This window comes from Oncorhynchus tshawytscha, linkage group LG05 (genome assembly GCF_018296145.1).
Source record: "Oncorhynchus tshawytscha isolate Ot180627B linkage group LG05, Otsh_v2.0, whole genome shotgun sequence".
In the NCBI taxonomy this organism is placed as follows: domain Eukaryota; kingdom Metazoa; phylum Chordata; class Actinopteri; order Salmoniformes; family Salmonidae; genus Oncorhynchus; species Oncorhynchus tshawytscha.
In genome coordinates this window covers 59,667,107-59,690,880 of record NC_056433.1, presented here as the reverse complement: position 1 = coordinate 59,690,880, position 23,774 = coordinate 59,667,107, and the positions used below count along the sequence as shown (strand labels likewise).

The 23,774-nt window shown below is 43.2% G+C and overlaps 1 protein-coding gene across 1 annotated transcript in view; it reads left to right on the top strand.

Annotated features, from left to right (window-relative positions):
- The window catches only part of faf1 (Fas (TNFRSF6) associated factor 1), an 84,058-nt gene that overhangs the window by 52,992 nt on the left and 7,292 nt on the right, over positions 1–23,774 (top strand). Inside the window, exons 13-18 of the mRNA XM_024421613.2 lie at positions 3,993–4,147; positions 8,908–9,044; positions 9,237–9,325; positions 13,376–13,456; positions 13,745–13,822; positions 22,788–23,003. Coding sequence (XP_024277381.1) covers positions 3,993–4,147; positions 8,908–9,044; positions 9,237–9,325; positions 13,376–13,456; positions 13,745–13,822; positions 22,788–23,003 — 756 coding nt within the window. The remainder of the gene's footprint in view (positions 1–3,992; positions 4,148–8,907; positions 9,045–9,236; positions 9,326–13,375; positions 13,457–13,744; positions 13,823–22,787; positions 23,004–23,774) is intronic.

The window sequence follows — 23,774 nt, the reverse complement described above, 5'->3', positions numbered from 1 at the left end:
AAACACCCCTCCCCAACCAGCACCACCTCCCTCTTCCCTTTTGAAGAAATTGGTCTAAATCTCTCCTCTCTTGTCATCGCAACTAGCTGTTAATTTAGTGGATATTGGCGCCAGCTGTGCCATCAGACTCTGGGTTCGCGCCCAGCCTCTGTCGTAACCGGCCAAGACCGGGAGGTCCGTGGGGCGACGCACAATTGGCCTAGCGTCGTCCGGGTTAGGGAGGGTTTGGCCGGTAGGGATATCCTTGTCTCATCGCGCACCAGCGACTCCTGTGGCGGGCCGGGCGCAGTGCGCGCTAACCAAGGTGGCCAGGTGCACGGTGTTTTCTCCGACACATTGGTGCGGCTGGCTTCCGGGTTGGATGCGCGCTGTGTTAAGAAGCAGTGCGGCTTGGTTGGGTTGTGTATCGGAGGACGCATGACTTTCAACCTTCGTCTCTCCCGAGCCCGTACAGGAGTTGTAGCGATGAGACAAGATAGTAGCTACTAAAACAATTTGATACCACGAAAAAGGGGTAAAAATAAATAAATAAATATTTTTTTGTAGTGGATATTGGTATGATGCAGGTTTCAGGGGAAGGAGGGACCAGGGAGAGATTTTGAAGAGGAATCTGTCACACTCAATGTCTGATGGGCTAATCACTAAGTAAAACACTACATTTGATGAAGCGTTTCTGGAGGGAGAGATGCACCTCAATCCAGCCTTAATGAAAATGCTTTGGGCCCCTGAGCCCTCCAGAGGATCAGCAGTAAGGCCCTTCAGACAGGCCACCCATCACTGCCAAGGCTCCCCTCAAATCCCCTTAACGGTGCGGTTAATCGGAGTAACCCTGCTCTCTCACTCACACAAAGACACACATCAAAATTCATAGCAGTGCTGGGGTGAGGGTTTTATCACACTCGAGTATCCGCTTAAATCCCCCGTAGTTTAGCAAAAGAGCAATGAGAAGGAGAGAGGAGAAATCGATACCATGGATGGAAATGTGTTTATCCATTCCCTATCCATCTCTCCCTGCTCAGGTGAAAGTGATCTCATTTTAATGTTTTTATTTGTTTCTACTAGAACACTTCCAGTCAGATGAACTGATGCCCAGCTGAATATTTTGACTATAGTTTCATGTGTATAAAGACTGAGGTTTATTATGTTAAGGTGCAATATGTATAAATCGTTCTGCCATTACCTGGTTGCAAAAATTTGAATAGGTCGCCTAATTTCAGCTTATGTGACAAAACAATGTATAATGTTGAGATTGGTGTACCATCTAAACCACTGTCAAATATTTTCAATAACCAAAAATATTTTATATTCAGCTGTTTTTGAAGCTGATGTCAAAGTAAAAGGTGCAAGAACAGGGAGCATAGAATAGTATACCTAGAGAAGATCTACCGCTTCTTAGACTCACAGGTCTATAACTCACATTTATATGTACATTTGGTTAGGTCGCCCACAAAGTTACATATTGCAGCTTTACATTCAATTTGACAATTGTGTGCTATTTTGTCTTCACTAAAATTTGACAAGTTTATGGCACCTCAAAAAAATGAAATCAGAACTGGTTACTATTAATACAATGTGTTTTTCAATAATTTCAATCATGTACCTACCATCTGTTCAAGCATTGATCTGAACGTGTGTTCTCAGTGTGTGTGTGGGGCAGGGGAGCAGTAATTTGAGGTCTTCATTTTGAAGTGTTTGTTTTTCTTTGGGCTACTGTGGATGATCACTTTCCCCCGGCTTCTTTGCTCCCCAACACTGGCTATAATTAAAAACGTTCTCCCACAACACAAATGCATAAACTGAAAGAGACTAATGAAAACGGATGGCTGGCACAAATTACATATGGTAGTGTATTTATCAGGGGCCATGGTTATCAAGCAGGTGTATTTTCACAAACTTTTTGTCGAACAAAACAAATGCTTGTATTTTTCACTGGAGTCGTGCTGCATTATCACAACCTGTGTCTGAGTGGTGTGGTTAAAGATGAGATGAGTTCAACATTTCACAAACTGCGAGTCGTTTTATTCTGACTGGTCTACTGCATCTTTCGGTTGTCATTCTATTCATCCCCCCCAGAGGCACACCTGTGTAGAATTCCTGCTCATGTTGCAGATAATCATACGGTCCAGGCTGGACACAAAGACCATCCGGATGTGAGCTGAGCCCATTCTGCTCCCCCAGCTCCTGGCCAACGGCTACCTGTTTCACATGGCTCTAGTCTACACTAGGAGAGGGACAGACGGAGTGATGGGAAGTGAACACTGACAGGGTGCTGTGTGAAAATCACTGCAGTCTGGCTCACAGAACAGATCGGTTTTCACACCAGAAAGAGGGCCTTTTGGGTCACTTTCTAGCCCAGGTTGAACCTAGTAAATTGGTTTTAGGGGATTTGTCCTTGCTAAGGAAAGCATTCGGAAAGAAGATGGGGAACAGTTGGAGAAGAGCGGGAAAGTCGTCCGGGTAAAGTGAGGGAGTTGGTGATTGGGTGTTATTATAGGAGAGGGGTTGTTCCCTCTTTACAAAATGTATGTCAGAGCAGCTCACAGATTACTGCACCTGTACATAGCCCACCTATAATTTAGCCCAAACAACTACCTCTTTCCCAACTGTATTTAATTTTTATTTATTTATTTATTTTGCTCCTTTGCACCCCATTATTTTTATTTCTACTTTGCACATTCTTCCATTGCAAAACTACCATTCCAGTGTTTTACTTGCTATATTGTATTTACTTTGCCACCATGGCCTTTTTTGCCTTTACCTCCTTCTCACCTCATTTGCTCACATTGTATATAGACTTGTTTATACTGTATTATTGACTGTATGTTTGTTTTACTCCATGTGTAACTCTGTGTCGTTGTATCTGTCGAACTGCTTTGCTTTATCTTGGCCAGGTCGCAATTGTAAATGAGAACTTGTTCTCAACTTGCCTACCTGGTTAAATAAAGGTAAATAAATAATAAAACATATGTTTGTGAACCTACTGTTTGTAAAAATGTCCTTTTGGAGACTTAAAACAAGTTGCAGAGGAACGAATATGTGTGCGTCTATGTGCATGTATGTATGTATAAGATAATGAGTGCAAGGGTGTGTGCGTGTGTCTTAATTCATCTTTTTTGAGAAGGGGGGGGCGGGGACTCTCAATGCTGAATTTGCTTGTCTTCTCAGCATGAGTGTTTAATCTTTTCAGGGCGTTCAATTGGGCCACTGAATGAGCCCCAAGCTCCTTCCCGCTAGGAACCGGGGAGCTTATTCTAAACCTCTAATCGCTGAGCAAACACAGCAGTGCTCTCCCACTCCTTTTCGACACAGGCCACAATATAGCACAACTTTCTTTTAACTTTCCCTCACTTTTCTGCCTGTGCTTATTTTGCTTTTGGTATGTAGCTACAGCTCCTGAGAAATCACCCTCTTGAGTTTTGCAAGGAACGTAGGGGGTCAAAGAAATTTGTGAGTGTTATGTAATTTAGAGGGCTTTATTTCCTACACCATCCAAGAGAACCTTTTCTGTTTGTAGGTGTTTGTTTTTTAAAAATGTATTAGTTGTCAGTGAGTCCTGAGAATCTGTCGATCATATGATGGTGTCAATATCCTTGGATTTTAGAGCTTCGTCGATATTTCCCACCCCTGCTGCTAACCTGAGAAGGCCAGTGGCATTTGGTGTAAAATAAAGTGATTTGTCTGTTTTTGTTTTCTCATCTGCCCCCTTAAAGGAAGTTTTATTTACTCCCTGTTCATTTGATTTTGTGTGTTTGCTTTTCATTGGTTTGGCCTTGCTGTCGGTGAAAGCAATCACTTTACTCACAGTCTCCTGTTGAGCGACGTGTGAAAAGCTGTATAAAACCTCTCCCTTCAATGATCTAATTCTGAGCTAGGACCAGACTCTGCGCAAAGACACTTTTCTCACCCTGTGTTTCAGGTTCTGGTTGGTCATTAGCTTCTCAATCCGCACACACCTCTGCTAATGAAAACCTCTCTGATGTCCATTTCCACAGAGAAAACTGCTGGCCATCTACCTCCACAATGACGAGAGTGTGCTCAGCAACGTCTTCTGCTCCCAGATGATGTGTGCAGACTCCATAGTGGCCTATCTGAGCCAGAACTTCATCACATGGGCATGGGATGTCACTAAAGAAGCTAACAAAGCCAGGTATGTATGAGTACTCAATGCCCTCATCACAACTCAGGAATCCACCGCTGTAGCCCTGAAAACAAAATGAATATCAGAGCTAGTCTGACAAGTGGATGCCATCTTAATAGCTGAGAGTCATCCCCAATCCCCTGCTCCGCACCACTCTTTCTCTTTAACTCAAGCCCCTCTTCATCGGTGAGGGGAGGGGGATGTGTGCTAACAAAAGCAGTTGTGTTTGCAGTATGAGGCCCCAATGTTAGAAATGAAGGTCCCATGAAGTCTGCATTGCCTGGGAGAACATCTCTATTTCCCCAAGGCTGAGGGCGCTCATGACATAGCAGCCTTATCAACCCAACTTCATCTTTCCTCCATAGCAATTCACAACCCAATTCCATTATTTCCACCAATGTCCTGCCTGTCTCAGTATGTGACTCCCTGCACTAGCAATACTCAACAATACTCTCAAGCCTTCAACTCCTGACCCCAAAGCCAGGCTTAACCCTCCCTGGCCATGCTCTACTCCCCTAGCCAAGGGCAAGAATGGGGCAGCGTCCCAGGTGTGATGTGGGGAATGGTAGAGAGGGCCGGTAACCAGATTGAGGTTTGATTGGGGCCCAGCAGCAGCCTCTTGCTCCGGGGTAGGCCCTAGATTTTCCTTCCACTAGACTTCAGGGCTAAGCCCACCCCCTGGTAGGAGGCGTTTAAGAAAGACGGGGGAAAGGCTCAGACACTGACTTTCCCTCATTCCGCACCCTTTCTCCCTTTTGGTTCTTGCTTTTTGCCCCAGCTGAGCCTTTTTATTGCAGATTAAAGGCAGGCAACATCTGGAGCTTTTCATAATGTGCACTGCTACTTGCTCTAACGTATGTACGTACACACACATTTTTCCCACATTCTCACACACGTAGGTTGATTCTGAGTGACTGGTGTTTGGCATGAGTCACAGTGGCTATAAAGAAGGTATTCTAACTCATAGGGCCTCAAAGCGTATCCTTTATTTAAGTGAAAAATTATGCATAAAACCAGACCTGTCGAATACGTGCCAATGTAATTGTTGCCTATGGCAAAATGTCTCTGAAATACCAGACACTGAGCCTCATGCACAGCTAGTATTGAACTGAATGATGAATAAATATACTCAAAACACTACATCTTTCAGATAGTTGTTAGCTTTTGATTCCATGCTTTTGCGTTTGACTGCATACTTTCATTACACATCTCATCTATTTTAATTTATTATACGGTGCTGTACCGATCAATAATGGTATTGAACTCCTCGTAATTGAGCACATTACCAGTAAAAGTGTCATGCACTCATCTGACTTGTTCAGAAGCACTGTATTCAAAACGTGAGAATCGCCTGAAAAGTGCTATTTTCCATTCAAAACATGCCTGCGCAGAGTATCTGTGTTTTCTGTGTAGCATCCGGTTCCTATTCCACGTGATTGACTAAAGCACACCTGAGAGTTTGTTGTATGCTCACTGGAGTGTATGTAAAGTTGCAGCAGTCTCTCAACATCTCATGCATGACTTTGATGTAAATAAGTGAACCTGACAGTCCAGGGAAACATTAACACTTTGCCATGTGGAGAGGAAGAGAGTGAGCAGAATTAGAAGCTTGTCACTCTCATTACCAAACCAACCATGACCTGATATTCAAGGACCAGGTGTTTCCAGTAGTTAGAAAAAAATAACTCCCTTAAGGATTTTGTGAGAAGCAAAGCTATACATTCTTTAAGATATGTTATGGCTGAAAGAGACTGCAGTGAACCGCTCACCTTATTGACCTTATTCCTTGGTTTCATTTCTACTTCCTGCGCTTCAGACACAATTTTCACCCTTCATTTGTGATGCTGTGTCAGTACTTGTTATTGTGCACCATATACAGGTTGATGTTTATTGTCATGAATCTTGCCCTGGAGGCAGAACTGAGTGATTTCCGCAAGATGGCCCAGATGCAATGTCAAAATTGTCTATCGTAAAAATGTGTGCAAATTAAAGGTTAGTGTTAGGCATTAGGGTTACTGTAGCAATGTGGTTAGGTTTAAAACCAGATTGACTGACTTTGTAGCTGTGCCAGCTAGTGACCACTATGCAGAGCAGCCTCCAGTATGAGTCATCCCAATAAATGCCGACCTGCAAACCATTTATAGAAACATTTCTGCTCTTTAGGGTTACTCCGGAGTTAGTCAAAAGATTAAGCAGCAGTACACTATGTATGGTAGTTGTAAGAGAAAGGTGTTGGGTTGACTCCTAAGGTGTTTGATTGGAACCAAAGGAGGTTGTGTTTAATATGGGAATTAAGATTGGGTTTCTCTGAAGGCTGTGGCGATTGTCCCCAAGACCTTGGTGACAGGTTAGAATTACCTCTCTCCATTGTTTTGGCCTGGCTGTGTTGAGGCCTTTTCAGGGCCCCCTAGAGCAGGGACAAGGACGGGGCTTGGACATCCTCATTGTGTCATGGGGAGAACCTCTCCTTAACCACAGCTGGATGGTCAAAAGACTGGTCAGCCACATTGTCAGAACCCATGATCAACTACAGTTGAAGTCAAAAGTTTACATACACTTAGCTTTGAATCATTAACTCGTTTTTCATCCACTCCACAAATTTCTTGTTAACAAACTATAGTTTTGGCAAGTCTGTTAGGACATCTACTTTGTAATTTACAAGTAATTTTTCCAACAATTGTTTACAGACAGATAATTTCACTAATAATTCACTGTATCACAATTCCAGTGGGTCAGAAGTTTACATACACAAAGTTGACTGTGCCTTTAAACAGCTTGGGAAATTCCAGAAAATGATGGCATGGCTTTAGAAGCTTCTGATAGGCTAATTGACATAATTTGAGTCAATTGGAGGTGTATTTCAAGGCCTACCTTCAAACTCAGTGCCTCTTTGCTTGACATCATGGGAAAATCGCAAAAAATCAGCCAAGACCTCCGGAAAAAAATTGTAGACCTCCACAAGTCTTGTTCATCCTTGAGAGCGATTTCCAAACGCCTGAAGGTACCGCGTTCATCTATACAAACAATAGTACGTAATTATAAACACCATGGGACCACGAAGCCGTCATACCGGGTGGGTGCTTTGCTGCAGGAGGGACTTGTGCACTTCACAAAATAGATGGCATCATGAGGCAGGAAAATTGTGGATATATTGAAGCAACATCTCAAGACATCATTCAAAGTTAAAACTTTGTTGCAAATGTTCTTCCAAATGGACAATGACACCAAGCATACTTCCAAAGTTGTGGCAAAATGGCTTAAGGACAACAAAGTCGAGGTATCAGAGTGGCCCTCACAAAGCCCTGACCTCAAGCCTTTACAAAATTTGTGGGCAGAGCTGAAAAAGTGTGTGCGAGCAAGGAGGCCTACAAACCTGACTCCGTTACTCCAGCTCTGTCAGGAGGAATGGGCAAAAATTCACCCAACTTATTGTGGGAAGCTTGTGGAAGGCTACCCAAAACATTTGATCCAAGTTAAGCAATTTAAAAGCAATGCTACCAAATAGTAATTGAGTGCATGTAAACTTCTGACCCACTGGGAATGTGTTGAAAGAAATAAAAGCTGAAATCATTATCTTTACTATTATTCTGACATTTCCCATTCTTATAATAAAGTGGTGATCCTAACTGACCTATGACAGGGAGTCTTTACTAGGATTAAATGGGAGGAATTGTGAAAATCTCAGTTTAAATGTATTTGGCTAAGGTGTATGTAAACTTCCGACTTCAACTGTACATGAGCTATTTGGTGTAGATTTAGCGTAAGAGTTTATTTAAGCATCAGCTGTCAGAGCAGCTTACCGATCACTACCGATACACAGCCGATCTGTAAATAGCACACCCAACTACCTCATCCCCATATTATTATATATTTGTTTTCTCTTTTGCACCCCTGTATCTCTACTTGCACATCATCTGTACATCTATCAGTCATTGTTAATGCTAAATTGTAATTATTTAGCCTCTGGCCTATTTATTGCCTTACCTCCCTAATCTTACTACATTTGCAAACACTGTACATAGACTTTTTCCATTGCATTTTTGACTGCACGTTTGTTTAGCCCATGTGTAACTCTGTTTTTTTTGTTGCACTGCTTTGGTTTATTTTGGCCAGGTCGTAGTTGTAAATGAGTACTTGTTCTCAACTGGCCTACCTGGTAAAATAAAAGAGTAATGTTGTGGTTGAAATGACCTTGTTTCTCCTGGAATGCTGATTGGAGATTGGTGCTAATGCTTCCCATGGTTAAGTGTTGAGTTGATGCTGTTCCATCTCAAAGTTTGAAAAGTAATGCAACCTACACTCTCAACTTTGAATTAATGAGTAGCACCCCCGACCAGACCAATCACTCCATCCCTCTGACATCATCCTCCACCCATTTCATTACTCCTGTATTTTACCAGCCAGTTATTAAAGTGGATCTTATTAAAAGGCGAGCAAAAAATATAATCTGTATTTGCATTCACTCTATAGCAATTCATTAATATTATGACATTTACAGTGAGCGCCCAAGGGCCTGCCTGCTACCCTTTTCCTTCTAGTGAAATGTTAATTTAAAGTTCTGTCTTTGTAATGGAATAAGAAATCCTCTCTGCCCTATCAGTTCATCACCACTGGTGGGGAATACTAATTTGTCTACTAGGCCTATTTAGACAGGGACGTCTCCTGGAAGAAAAGGCAGAATTGGTTTTAAAGTCCTTAATGGTATGAGCCGTGTACCTCTCAAGTGCTGTTCATGTGAAAAATGTCCGTCCTGTCTTTTCCTTTCCTAGACTACTCACCATTTGCACGAGGCATTTTGGCAGTGTGGTGGCACAGACTATTCGGACATACAAGACCGATCAGTTCCCCCTGCTCCTTATTGTCATGGGAAAGAGGACATCAAATGAAGTTTTAAATGTTATTCAAGGTAATGAATGTCAACAATATTTGTTATGTTCTGGATAAAAGAAGGGGTTTATGAAGCTATACTTAACTATAGCTATAATTTAGCAATTTACTCTATGACCCTTCTGTAATGATAAAATAGTAAGTATTTGTGCGAATGAGGAAAAAAATGTTTTTTTTTTTTAATGCCTTGTTTTTTATTATTCTTTTGAAGGCAATACAACAGTGGATGAGTTGATGATGAGGCTAATGGGTGCAATGGAAATCTTCTCAGCTCAGCAGCAAGAGGACATCAAGGATGAGGTACAGATGAGTGGAACTCTGAAAGCACACAGAAGAACAGAGTCTTTAAGGGGGAGTAGATGTTTGAAATGTAAGCCATGATTAGGCCATGGCCACTGAAATATACCATGATTTGTTTAATCAAAGGAGGCCAAGAGGGAGACAATTATTGTGCCATTTGAGCCGTTCTCATAGAATTATGCCATAGGGTGTCTCGGAGCTAAATGGGGACATGCGGAGACAAATCGGAATGCATTGTGACTGCCACCAGCTCCACTTAGGGCCAAGGCTAGGAACACACATCTGAGATGCCCTTTGTCTGGGTCAGGGGGGCGAAGCACAATTAATTTGGTTTTAGTTTGGTTTTAGTTAACTGTGCCTAAGGTCTTCACAATGGGAGCAGGATATGGGAGCAGGATACAAACTGTTCTCTTTTTCACCATTCTCTGTCCATTGCCGTTTTAATCCAATAGAAACTCGACAAACAAATTCCAAGCTCCACTCTGAGAAGAAAGCAGCGAAACAGAAGCGGTATTCTTTCATGTGAGGACAGGAATCTTGGGACAGTATGGCTGGGGTCCCTCTGTCAGACATTTACCTGACCTCATGAATGCTGTCTTTTATGTGTTGAAATGGATGGATTTAATCATTCTCCCGCTCTAGCAGATATTTACACAACATTAAATAAACAAAGAACGGCATTCTAGTTTTGTCTGACCCTTTAAACAGGTAGTTCCCCTCAGCTGACTACACTAGACCATGTTGTCTTTGGCATACAGTTCTTGTTGTTAGTGAATACAGATGACTCAATGCCTTGTTTCTTTGTACTGTTTAAATCTCTCATTAATCAGCAGTCTGGAAGAGATGAAGTGGGAAGACGTGCCATCAGGCTCAGACCAATGTGCTCAATACTTAGCGTCAACTTGTCAGTGGGAGATGACTGACTACCAGTACACATTCTCTCTCACCGACATATCTTTAGACCTTTCACTCTTGTTGATGGGATAGAGGTTTAAAGAAAGAAATGGTCACAAAGTGGTTACTGTCTCTGAGATGAAAGGCATCTGCAGCAGCGTGTTGTAGTAGATTAAAACCTGAGATTGTCTCATGTTCCTCAGCACTAGGCCTGGCTGGTTGCCTGTCTGTCTTAGTCACATCATATTAGGAATGTGTTCGACTCCCACTGTGTTTACTTAACAATACTAGTTTAGTGACCTTTCAGTGTTTGATTAGTTTAGTTACAGCATATCGTCATGGGAATTGTGAGACAGTGTTGTTTTGCACACAGCCGGAGGGGTAACTGTAGGTGAGCCAATGAGTGTCTGCACCTGGGGTTCCCATTAGGTTTTGGATGCCTACCCTTTCAGAAAAAATCATTAAGACCAATAAGCAACAAGAAGTGTGTACACTGTGCACATGTCACTAAGCTGTATGTCGTGTGTGACCAGGCTTGGATGATACAGCACCAAGCTGTATGTTGTGTGGGTGACCAGGCTGGATGATACAGCACCAAGCTGGGTGACCAGGCTGGATGATACAGCACCAAGCTGGGTGACCAGGCTGGATGATACAGCACCAAGCTGGGTGACCAGGCTGGATGATACAGCACCAAGCTGTGTGACCAGGCTGGATGATACAGCACCAAGCTGGGTGACCAGGCTGGATGATACAGCACCAAGCTGGGGTGACCAGGCTGGATGATACAGCACCAAGCTGTGGGTGACCAGGCTGGATGATACAGCACCAAGCTGTGGGTGACCAGGCTGGATGATACAGCACCAAGCTGTGTGTGACCAGGCTGGATGATACAGCACCAAGCTGTGTGTGACCAGGCTGGATGATACAGCACCAAGCTGTGTGTGACCAGGCTGGATGATACAGCACCAAGCTGTGTGTGACCAGGCTGGATGATACAGCACCAAGCTGTGTGTGACCAGGCTGGATGATACAGCACCAAGCTGTGTGTGACCAGGCTGGATGATACAGCACCAAACTGTGTGTGACCAGGCTGGATGATACAGCACCAAGCTGTGTGTGACCAGGCTGGATGATACAGCACCGTTTAGAGAAGTTGAGGGACAGGTTTTCATGGCTAGAAGCTTGGGTGGTTGCGTTGCTATTGTCTTCATAGATGCAAAGCGAATATGACAGCTTTTGATGTCAACAGAAATACTGTTATTCACTTAACATGCAATTTGGTTCCTAATGACTTTTCAATTTGACATATTTAGAATGTTTCTGTTCATGACAAGTAGTATATTATTTTCTGGCACATTGACAAGCGATCTGGCTCCATAAAGGTCACTGGGTGTGTTAATTACACAGGCCTGTCGGGATTGATGGAAATGTGAAGTGATAATGTCACAAATCAGGAGAACAAATGATCATGAGTGGGTAATGTACCAGAGTGATTAATAACCGCAGGAATCTGGAACCACATCCTGTAAATGCCAGACCATATACATCTTCGCTGTGAAGTGAACTTGTCACTCCTTGAGCTCGCCTACCGCCTTTCAATCATTGGAAAGAGTTATCATATTAGCTAAATCTCCTCACTACGTTTACAGTCATAGATATTTAAATACAATTGTTTGGCCCCTTGGCCCCCTTATCAGTTGAATGCCTTGGGTTAGATTTATGTACAGCATGTCAGTAATCAGTCATCATTTGGACTTGAGAGTTCAAGCAGAGGACTCCTAAGGCTAGGGGTGTTGGTGTACTTTGAGTCACCCTTCAGTACAGGTCACTCAGAAGAATTCAGGTTCACCCCAGGAACACTAGCTGTCGCCATTGGCGTCGGCTAATGAGGATCCCCCAAAAAATCTAAACCTCAGTCCCTATATTCCGACCTGATGTTCTCCCATTGCCACAGCCCCCGCTATCCCAGACGGCTCTGAGCTCACACCTACTCACTGTCTGAGGCTGTCCTGCTCTGCTGGCCCATTCCTCTGAGGACAGACCCAGACATCTGCCAACATCACACTCACATTCCTCACTAACTGACTGACATGCCTGGGAGGTGGACAGACTGCAGCAGAGCCAAAAAGTTACTTTCACATAGATTTGAACGAACTTGACTTCACCAAACACACCTGGATTGTCTGTTTAGTTAGTCATGGACTGTGCATTAACAGCAGGAAATACATGGCTGTTAGAATCTGTTACATACTTTTTTGTTTATTCCTTTAATCTATTTTAATACCAGATAAAGGCTACATAAGTAGTTGGAAACTGTATTGTATAGTATCACTGCAATACCCAGTAAATGAAGAAAGGTACCTGTGCATAATGTGTGTTATGGGTAGTAAAGGCAACGTTTGTTTGTTTCATGATATTTTATTAAAGGGAATGAACACAATATGGAACATTATACTTTACAGTAACTGTTATTGCGTGACTGCTGGACAAATGCACTTACGATAAGTGACCCTTTATTCTTTTGTCCTCAACCATGCTATTACAATGTCTATTCAGTGACCAATATCATTTAGGACAACAGAAAAATGTATCCTTTTCATTCTCAGGCTTGCAAGAATTGACCACTCCCCCTGCCATGTGCGCAAACCCCACAAATCACAATAGCGTAACTTTTTCACGTCATTGGCACAAAGTCCAGGGTTCAGAAAAGAAAAGGTAGTCTCCCAGGCTCCAAAACAAATGCCATTGCTGACACAATGGAAACAGTTCTTTCTCCCTGCTTTAGAAAGCCTCTTACACACAGCCTGTAGAAAGGCAGTCGTCTGCCTCTGTACAAACAGGAACTCTGAGGGAAAAGAAAAGAGCCCTCAGGTCTGTTAAGGAAGTCTAGGCCCGGATGGATTCCCTTCTCCCACATGATACTCTTTCAAGCCTTGTCTGGCTAAACCACACAAAGCATTCAGTTCTCTCATTCTACTTCCTGCTGCTCAGCTGCCAGGTATCACAGCTATTCAACACAGAACAATATAACGTGGCAGAGGAAGAAAGCTACTTTGTTTTTACTTTAACTACTTCAGTTATTGGTGTTATTGGTTACCTCATAACTTGAGGGTATTTGACTTCTCTTCTAACGTGGTCTCTTTCTCTATCCAGGATGAACGTGAAGCCAGGGAAATGGTGAAGAGGGAGCAGGATGAGGCCTACCAACTGTCATTAGAGGCTGACCGTAAAAAGGTTGGGCATCAACTACAACACAATGGCATGGATCCATTCTCATCACATTAATGTTAGTTTTTAGCATGCATTTTAGCATTAAACTCAAGTGAAACATTATACAGAGCACAACTTTAAAGTGGATACCCTTCTACAATCATGTTATGATTGTGGCCATTACTATGTGTTGTTAATGGTTATTGTGAAACCACCCAGTAAACCGGTTAACTGTCGCATCGTTGATTGTTTGATCACTATTCGTAATGGTTTGATGTCGGATGGATTAATAAAAATATATTTCTGTTTCAGAGAGAAGCACAGGAGAGAGAGCAGGCAGAACAGCTTCGCCTGCAACAGATCCAGAAAGAAGCAGATGATGAGAAAGAGGTGAGAACATTAACCATAATGTTTAGAGTTAAACAATTACCTACTTAGATAACTGAAAACACATGGTCACTTTGTTAGATAAAAAAAAATATATACATGATTTATACAGTACATGTCCAAAAGTATGTGGACAGATACTCATCGAACATCTCATTCCAAAATCATGAGCATTAATATGGAGTTGGTTCCATCTTTGTTGCTATAACAGCCTCCACATGACTGGGAAGGCTTTCCATGAGTTGTTGGAACATTGCTGCGGGTACTTGCTTCCATTCAGCCACGAGCATTAGGGAGGTGTGGCGCTGATGTTGGGTGAATAAGCCTGGCTCACAGTTGGTGTTCCAATTCATCCCAAAGGTGTTGAATGGGGTTGAGGTCAGGGCTCTGAGCTGGCCAGTCAAGTTCGTCCACACCGATCTCAACAAACCATTTCTGTATGGACCTTTCTTTGTGTACGGGACATTGTCATGCTGAAACAGGAAAGGGCCTTCCCCAAACTGTTGCCACGAAGTTGGAAGCACATAATCTTCTTGAATGTCATTGTAGGCTGTAGCATTAAGATTTCCCTTCACTGGAACTAAAGGGCCTAGCCCGAACCATGAAAAACAGCCCCAGACCATTATTCCTCCTCCACCAAACTTTACTGTTGGCTGTATGCATTGGGGCAGGTAGTGTTCTCCTGGCATCTGCCAAACCCAGATTAATCCGTCAGACAACCAGATGGTGAAGCGTGATTCATCACTCCAGAGAATGCGTTTCTACTGCTCCAGAGTCCAATGGCGGCGAGCTTTACACCACTCCAGCCGACGCCTGGCATTGCGCATGGTGATCTTAGGCTTGTGTGCGGCTGCTCGTCCATGGAAACCTATTTCATGAAGCTCCCAACGAACAGTTCTTGTGCTGACGTTGCTTCCAGAGGCAGTTGGTAGTGAGTGTTGCAACCGAGGACAGGGTTGTTTTACACGCTTAAAGCACTTGGCGGTCCCGTTCTGTGAGTTTGTGTGGCTACCACTTCGCAGCTGAGCAGTTGTTGCTCCTTGGCATTTCCACTTCACAATAACAGCACTTACAATGGACCAGGGCAGCTCTAGCAGGGCAGAAGTTTGACAAACCGACCTATGGCGGTGCCACGTTGAAAGTCACTAAGCTCAGTAAGGCCATTCTACTGCCAATGTTTGTCTATGGAGATTGCAAGGATGTGTGCTCAATTTTATACACCTGTCAGCAATGGGTGTGGCTGAAATAGCCGAATCCACTCATTTGAAGGGGTATCCACATACTTTTGTATAGTATTTGAGTCTGTTTCGTGCTGCATGTCCATATATGTTGTTTGTGGAGTGTATGCTAACATGTGATCCCCATGGTGGAGGCAGAGAAAGAGAGGGACATGTACTAATCTCTTGTGTGTACAGTAAGCCCTATCCCTGTTAAGCTTGTCATACAGAGATGTTATTGTCCTGTTTGAATTCCCTACAACACACAAGCTCATATTGAAACCAAGTGAACAAAAGGTGCAGCACAAAGCACGGTGGGACAAAGAAAAACAATTATGGCAGAGGGAACGCAGTGGTGGATGCTGTAGATATATCTCCTTTTAGCCAGCTGATTGGCTATTTACTCAGCAGCAAACTCCACAGACAGCAGGGATCAGGTGAACCAGCTAGCTGAGATGATTTGTCACATTAGTTAAACAGCCCCGAACAAAAGCCCTTTCTGTCCAGTCTTAATTATATCACTGTAGTCCTCTAGTCCGTTGCCATGGTTTCCTCTCCACCAACCGACCCTGCTTGTATGCAACAGTGTAGATATTCAGAAACATGATACCCAACAATGGCCCCTCTGTTGTTTACATGCAGTCTATACCACATCCTTTACCTCAGACAGGCTTACCTTATTGTGGCCCTAAAGTCTAAAGCAGAGGAAAACACAATCTAGTCATTGACCTGACCTGTGTGTGACTGTATCAGGTGTATTTTCACCTGTCTGGTTGCGTGTCTGTCTGGTCAAGTGTGAGGCAGGCAGGAGGGCATGTGGTGTGTTTTTAGTAGGGTTTCACATTTTGGGGAATATTCAGAGGTGGAAACTCTCCGTGGGAATTAACGGGGAATAAATATGGGAATTAATGGAAATACTTGCATATTAATACCATTTAAATGTATATGTTTTTTGCATTGGATATATTTACCTTATATGGAGACAGAAACATAAACATTTTACCTTATCTTAAGTAGACATAATTGCAAATGATTAAATCCTTCCAATACAAATTTAAAAAACAATTTAGTTACAAATTTTACTTAAATGAGTTGACTCTTCACATGGAATGATTACAATGAACAACAAAAGGGAATATTGAATGATCCCCAATGATCCATCGCATCTTCCAAAACTTTTCTCAATGTTCCATCTGTAAAATGATAGTCTAGAAACTAAAGCTTTGGTTATCTGCCTCTCAGGCTTCCATGTCATCTCCCTGGACCTCAATGTCCACCTCTTGAACATCAGATTCTGAGGCCTCATCTTCACTGTCACTTTCTAGCCTTGTTGAGGATGACTCGTTGTCAGGCTCAAAAAGCCTCAAATTTGCCTGGGCGGCCACCAATTTTTCAACCCTTGTATTGGTCAGTCTGTTGCGTGTGTGTTCCCAAACAATGACCAGTTGCTCTCTGAGGCGGCTGATGTTGGTGGAATTTGTAGGATAAGGGGAAAGAGCCTCAGATCCACAAAGTCCCTTCCACCAGGTGAGTGATGCAATATGGCAGTTGTGCCAGCATATCTCATCTCCATCCCAAAGCCCTTGCTTGGAAGTGTACTTTGCCAGACTGCCAAGAACCTTGCCCTCATCCAGGCCAAGGTGGTGAAACACGGTAATGATGACACCATAGGTCTTGTTGATCTCTGCACCAGGCAGGATGCTCTTGCCAGCATACTTGGGGTCCAACATGAACGCTGCGTCGTGTATGGGCTTCAGGCAGAAGCCATACTTTTTGATGTATTTCAGATCTGCAGTTTCCTCTGCTTGGAGCAACCGAGAAGTGGGCAGGGCAGTACGGACTTCTTCTCTTACATCTGCAAGCAGAGTCTGAACATCAGACAGGATGGCATTGTCTCCCTCAATCTGTGCAATGGCTACTGCTATAGGTTTCAGGCGTTTCAGGCTGCTTCCACTCTCTCCCAAAATACATCATCCAGGAGGATCTTCTTGATGGTGCTGTCCATATCGGCAGACTGTGATATGGCCATTTCTTGGAGAGACTGCTTCCCCTCAAACATGATGACAACGCCACCCCAATGGGTGTTGCTGGGCAGCTTCAATGTGGTGCTCTTATTCTTCTCACTTTGCTTGGTGAGGTAGATTGCTGCTATAACTTGATGACCCTTCCCATACCTAACCATTTCCTTGGCTCTCTTGTAGAGTGTATCCATTGTTTTCAGTGCCATGATGTCCTTGAGGAGAAGACTCGATGCATGAGCAGCACAGCCAATGGGTGTGATGTGAGGCTAGGACTCCTCCACTTTAGACCAAGTAGCCTTCATGTTTGCAGCATTGTCTGTCACCAATGTAAATACTTTCTGTGGTCTTAGGTCATTGATGACTGCCTTCAGCTCATCTGCAATGTAGAGACTGGTGTGTCTGTCCTCTTGTAGAATACTGGTTAAGATGTGGCGATATAGTCAATTATTCCTTGCCCACGAACATTCGACCACCCATCAGAGATGATTGCAATAGTCTGATTTCTGTATGATTTGCTTGACCTTCACTTGAACTCTGAATCCAGCAAATGAGTAGATAAAGCTTGTTTGGTTGTAGGGGTGTATGTGGGCGAAGAATATTCAGACATCTCTTACAATACACATTGCTTGTGAGCATCAGTTGCATACACAGCTCGAGCAAGACATTCATCAGCTTTTCTCTGACTACGTTCCTCTATTTAGTCAAAAACTTCTGATTCCAGGAGGACTATGAGCTGTTGCTATCAATAAGGTGTCTGATTCATCATTTTCACCTTGAATAGAAGTAGAGGGACTTTTGTCAGGGTTGCTTGTTGTGAGCGCCGTGGGAACTTTATGCACTTCGCCAGATTCTGCATCTTTGTTGCATTCTTCACAAATGATTTGGCACAGTATTTGCAAATGTACACAGCTTTTCCTTCTAGTTAACTAGTTAACATTAACTGCAGTGAAATGTTTCCACACATCAGATGGTGCCTGTGGCATTTTCCTGTAGAGTAGAAAAACAATGAGGAAAAGAAAATACAATTCCATGTACAAATAAATAGTTAAGCAGTTAGATTAAACTCCTTTGTAAGATAAATGTTTTAAAATGAAACATGTATGGAAACAGGTGAATTAACACTCCTCAGTTAGCAGGCTTAACCTCTTGGTGTTAGGGGGCAGTATTTTCATTTTGGGGGAAAAAACGTTCCCGTTTTAAATGGGATATTTTGTCAGGAAAAGATGCTAGAATATGCATATAATTGACAGCTTTGGAAAGAAAACACTAACGTTTCCAAAACTGTAAATATATTGTCTGTGAGTATAACAGAACTGACGTTGCAGGCGAAAGCCTGAGAAAAATCCAATCCGGAAGTGCCCCAGGTTTTGAAAGCGCTGCGTTCCAATGACTCCCTATATGGCTGTGAATGTACCATCAACGAGCTTACGCTGTCTACGTATTCCCCAAGGTGTCTACAAGCATTGTGGCGTAGTTTTCCGCATTTCTGTTGAAGAATAGCCGTATGGGGGCACATTGCGTAAGTGGTCACATGGTGGCTCCGAGAGAGATTCTCGCGTAAAGTGCAGAGGTAGCCATTACTCCAATCGGTCCTAGAGAAAAAGGAATTGTCCCGACGGATATATTATCGAATAGATATTAGAAAAACACCTTGAGGATGGATTCTAAACAACGTTTGCCATGTTTCTATCGATATTATGGAGCCAATTTGGAATATTTTTCGGCGTTGTGGTGACCGCAATTTCCGGGCGATTTCTCAGCCAAACGTGAAGAAGAAACGGAGCTATTTCGCCTACAAAAATAATATTTGGGGAAAAAATGAACTTTGGCTGTCTACCTGGGAGTCTCGTGAGTGAACATCCGAAGTTCATCAAAGGTAAACGATTTAATTTGATTGCTTTTCTGATTTCCGTGACAAGTTTGCCTGCTGCTAGCAAGGCATAATGCTATGCTAGGCTATGATAAACTTACACAAATGCTTGTCTAGTGTTGGCTGTAAAGCATATTTTGAAAATCTGAGATGACAGGGTGATTAACAAAAGGCTAAGCTGTGTTCCAATATATGTCACTTGTGATTTTTCATGAATAGGAATATTTTCTAGGAAGATTTATGTCTGTTGCGTTATGCTAATTAGTGTCAGATGATGATAACGGTCCCGTTCACGGGCTGGGCGTCACTACAGGTTAAGCAAGCTAAACTCCAAATGGTAGCAGAAACTGTTAACAAGTTAGAAATCATTTAAACACACTTTGCTGTAGGCTAATATTTACTAGTTAACAATAAATAATTTGTCATATAAAATATATTCACCCCACCCAGTATTGTAATCAAAACTTACCAGAAAGCATCTCATTAGTGTGCAAGATCTTGAATTAGCTGTACATGTGATGGAAGGATGCCCTGCATGCGGAGGGTTGCAATTCCATTGAATTGGGGATAGTTTAACCAAAATATTCCACAAGACCTAGAATTGCCTTGTGTGTATCCCACAAAAAAAGGTTCACTGTTATAAGCTTACTTTTTTGATGAATTGAAGCAAAATTCCCGGGCTTAACTTCCCATGGAAAATATTAGAGAAAATGTTGGAAATTTATTGGAAAGTTTCCAACCCTAGTATTTAATGATGAGACTGGAGACTGAGACACACTGTTGGATTCAGTAATGAAGCCTCAAGAACACTACCCACAACAGGAGAGTGACACAAACAACCTGGAGGAAGACCACTAGCTATAAGCCACAGACACACATCAACACATATCATTCCACAACCATAATCATGTGCAGGGATGAGGTAAAGGGAGTTCTTTGTGTGTATGCCATTATTGTGTATGACAGGCTTTCACAGGTGGTACATCTTCATAGATTACGTCTAGATTTACATCAAGTATTTGACATGCATTTTGTACCTATATCTGAACTTAATGACTCATCACACAACCGTAACTGGCACTGGAACCTCAGATGTACAGTTGAACTCGGGAGGACTCCACTTAGGTTGGAGTTTTTCAACCACTCCACACATTTCTTGTTAACAAACTATAGTTTTGGCAAGTCGGTTAGGACATCTACTTTGTGTATGACACAAGTCATTTTTCCAACAATTGTTTACAGACAGATTATTTCACTTATACTTCACTGTATCACAATTCCAGTGGGTCAGAAGTTTACATACACTAAGTTGACTTTGCCTTTAAACAGCTTGGAAAATTCCAGAAAATGATGTCATGGCTTTAGAAGCTTCTGATAGGCTAATTGACATCATTTGAGTCAATTGGAGGTGTATCTGTGGATGTATTTCAAGGCCTACCTCAGAAAAACAATTGTACACGTCCACAAGTCTGGTTCATCCTTGGGAGCAATTTCCAAATGCCTGAAGGTACCATGTTCATCTGTACAAACAATAGTACGCAAGTATAAACACCATGGGACCCTGCAGCCGTCATAACGCTCAGGAAGGAGACGCATTCTGTCTCCTAGAGATGAACGTACTTTGGTGCGAAAAGTGCAAATCAATCCCAGAACAACAGCAAAGGACCTTGTTAAGATGCTGGAGGAAACGGGTACAAAAGTATCTATATCCACAGTAAAACGAGTCCTATATCGACATAACCTGAAGGGCCGCTCGTCAAGGAGAAGCCACTGCTCCAAATCTGCCATTAAAAAAGCCAGACTACGGTTTGTACTTTTTTGGAAGAATTTCCTCTGGACTGATGAAACAAAAATAGAACAGTTTGGCCATAAAAAGGGGGACGCTTGCAACCCCATCTCAACCGTGAAGCACGGGGGTTGCTGCATCATGTTGTGGGGGTACTTTGCTGCAGGAGGGACTGGTGCGCTTCACAAAATAGATGGCATCATGAGGCAGGAAAATTGTGGATATATTGAAGCAACATCTCAAGACATCAGTCAGGAAGTCGACGCTTGGTCACATGGGTCTTCCAAATGGACAATGACCCCAAGCATACTTCCAAAGTTGTGGCAAAATGGCTTAAGGACAACAAAGTCAAGGTATTGGAGTGGCCATCACAAAGCCCTGACCTCAATCCTATAGAAAATGTGCGGGCAGAACTGAAAAAGTGTGTGCGAGCAAGGAGGCCTACAAACCTGACTCTGTTACACCAGCTCTGTCAGTAGGATTGGGCCAAAATTCACCGAACTTATTGTGGGAAGCTTGTGGAAGGCTACCCAAAATAAACAATTTAAAGGAAATGCTACCAAATACTAATTGAGTGTATGTAAACTTCTGACCCACTGGAAATGTGATGAAAGAAATAAAAGCTGAAATAAATCATTCTGACAATTTACATTCTTAAAATGAAGTGGTGATCCTAACTGACCTAAGATGGAATTTGTACTAGGATTAAATGTCAGGAATTGTGAAAAACGGTGTTTAAATGTATTTGGCTAAGGTGTATGCAAACTTCTGACTTCAACTGTATTTAAACAAGGCTCGAGTTCTAACCACAGACCTAGTTCCAGATTGTTTCGCTCGATCACCCACTACTACTGTTGTCGGTCATCAGGTAGAAGGTTGGGAGATAATAAGCGGAGGCAGTGTGTCTATATAGTGTGTGGAGGAAGGACAACAGCTGTCCCAACCATTCAGAGTTGTGCTGCTTATCCCTGGCTGCTCCAATACCTAATTTCTCTGACATTGTGTGTGAGTAAACAAGGCAGCATGGTGTCCCAAACCTGGAGCCCAGCCAAACACCCACCCACTCAGCCGCCCGGGACTACACACGGTCTGTACCCACAGACCAGACCTCAAGTCTGCCCCAGGTCTCCGGCTGTCTGCCCTGCACCACCCGTCACAATGCCCCGCAGGGTAACAAACCGCTCAGTAGACACATGAGTACAAGGGGAAATGCTTTCTGTGATTTTGTCTTTGTGTGGAGAGGGAGATGAAAGCATGAGAGGCAGGGGGGGAGTGGTGATGTCATTATTTACTGGTACCAGTGGCCTCATGGTGCTCCTGTCAGGTGCGCACACTTCCCCCTCCCACCCCTCCTGTGGTGGTGGTTGTTTTTTGCGTTGAGTGGTTATGCTCCTGTGTGTTCTTTGTGAGAAGCAGGCCCTAAGTGAGGCGTGTGCTCTGTGGCTTTACAGACGCCACAGTTCAGTGTGCTGCTGGGGGGCCCTTTACCAGGCATCTACCTGGGGAGTGCCTCTGGCACGCTCCCACTCAAAGCCTGGAGCTGCTAATGAGCTACTGTTGTACACTTTTATGAAATATAATTGCATTATGGTTGGTAAATAAAGCTGCTGTGTGTTGTCACAGCATATGCTACCCTCTGTCAAAACAGGAACAACAAGCTGGAGGGAAAGAGCCCCGCGGGAGCAGCAGGTCCTGCTCTGTGACACTGGAGACCTGATTAATTTCCCTGCTGTTGATGAGGCGATCCTATTTGTTCTGGGCAGTTATCTAATCTACCCCGGCACGAGTTAGCGTTGTTCTGCATGTCTTTATTAATGAGACGCACCGACTAGCCTACACGTTTTGGAAGAAGAGGCCAGAGGATTTGATGCCTTGTGGATTCAGTGTAATTTATATGTTGCCTCATAAATAGTAGTTTTAAAGTTCCCCTTTCTACCACAGTTTGTTCCATGAAACAAAGTGAATCTATGTCATTGTAAGCAAATTAATCACACTTAAGTCATTGTCCAACTGTGAATAATCACCCCCTTCCCTACCTAACTCTATGATCGCTTTGTCCCTCCCCTTTGTTCAGGCCATCCGTCTCTCATTGGAACATGCCCTGCCGCCAGAGCCGGCGGAGGAGGGAGGAGAGCCAATTAGCAAGCTGCGTATACGAACTCCCAGTGGTGAGTTTCTGGTGCGGCGCTTCCTGGGCAGCACCAAGTTGCAGGTCCTCTTTGACTTTGTGGCCTCCAAGGGCTACCCCTGGGATGACTTCAAACTGCTCACCACCTTCCCCCGCAGAAACGTGAGTATTTACATTTTTAGTCTTATCCAAAGCGACTTATAGTAGTGGAATGCATACATTTTTATACTTTTTTCGTACTGGTCTCCTGGTGGGAATCTTTCCCACAACCCTGGCATTGTAAGCACCATGCTCTACCAACTGAGCCACACGGCACCACAGTGTGTTTATATTAGGAATGTAGCGATTCACCAATACGTATCGGTCCCCAATACAAATATTTAAGATACAAGTGCATCGAACCACAAACCGATTGAAATGTAGCATGCGTCGATCAGAAAATATTTTATTTTATGTTCTTTCTAACTTCCAAAAAAATAACTCCTCTATTGTGACAACTGATGCATCCTCTCGTTTAGTGTGGAACTACATGTAGGCTTAACTGTGTTGAGTCATTGATCTACAAGTCATTTTGCATTGTAGCCAAGTCAAACTGAGCTCTGTGCCCAGCTTCGCGCACTGACCAACGTTAGGTAGGCGGTCTGTTCCTGATCTTGCTTATCTGCGCGGCACCTTCAGCATTCAAATGCTTAAATGGCTTGCGTGATATTAGGCTTTTTTAGTTGAGTAACAACCGTGCAAATTACATAGGTTATCTATGTGCTGTTGAAAAAAGTGTTTTACGGGAATGAAAGTAAGATACTGGAGACAAAAAAAACAGGCTCCATTAAACACCCCTAATCTGATAGTGGTAGTGGGGTGGTAGAAGCCTGGTCTCCCTAATAATTGTTATTATTAGGTGAGTGCTTACATTTGTCCTATTTCACACATTAG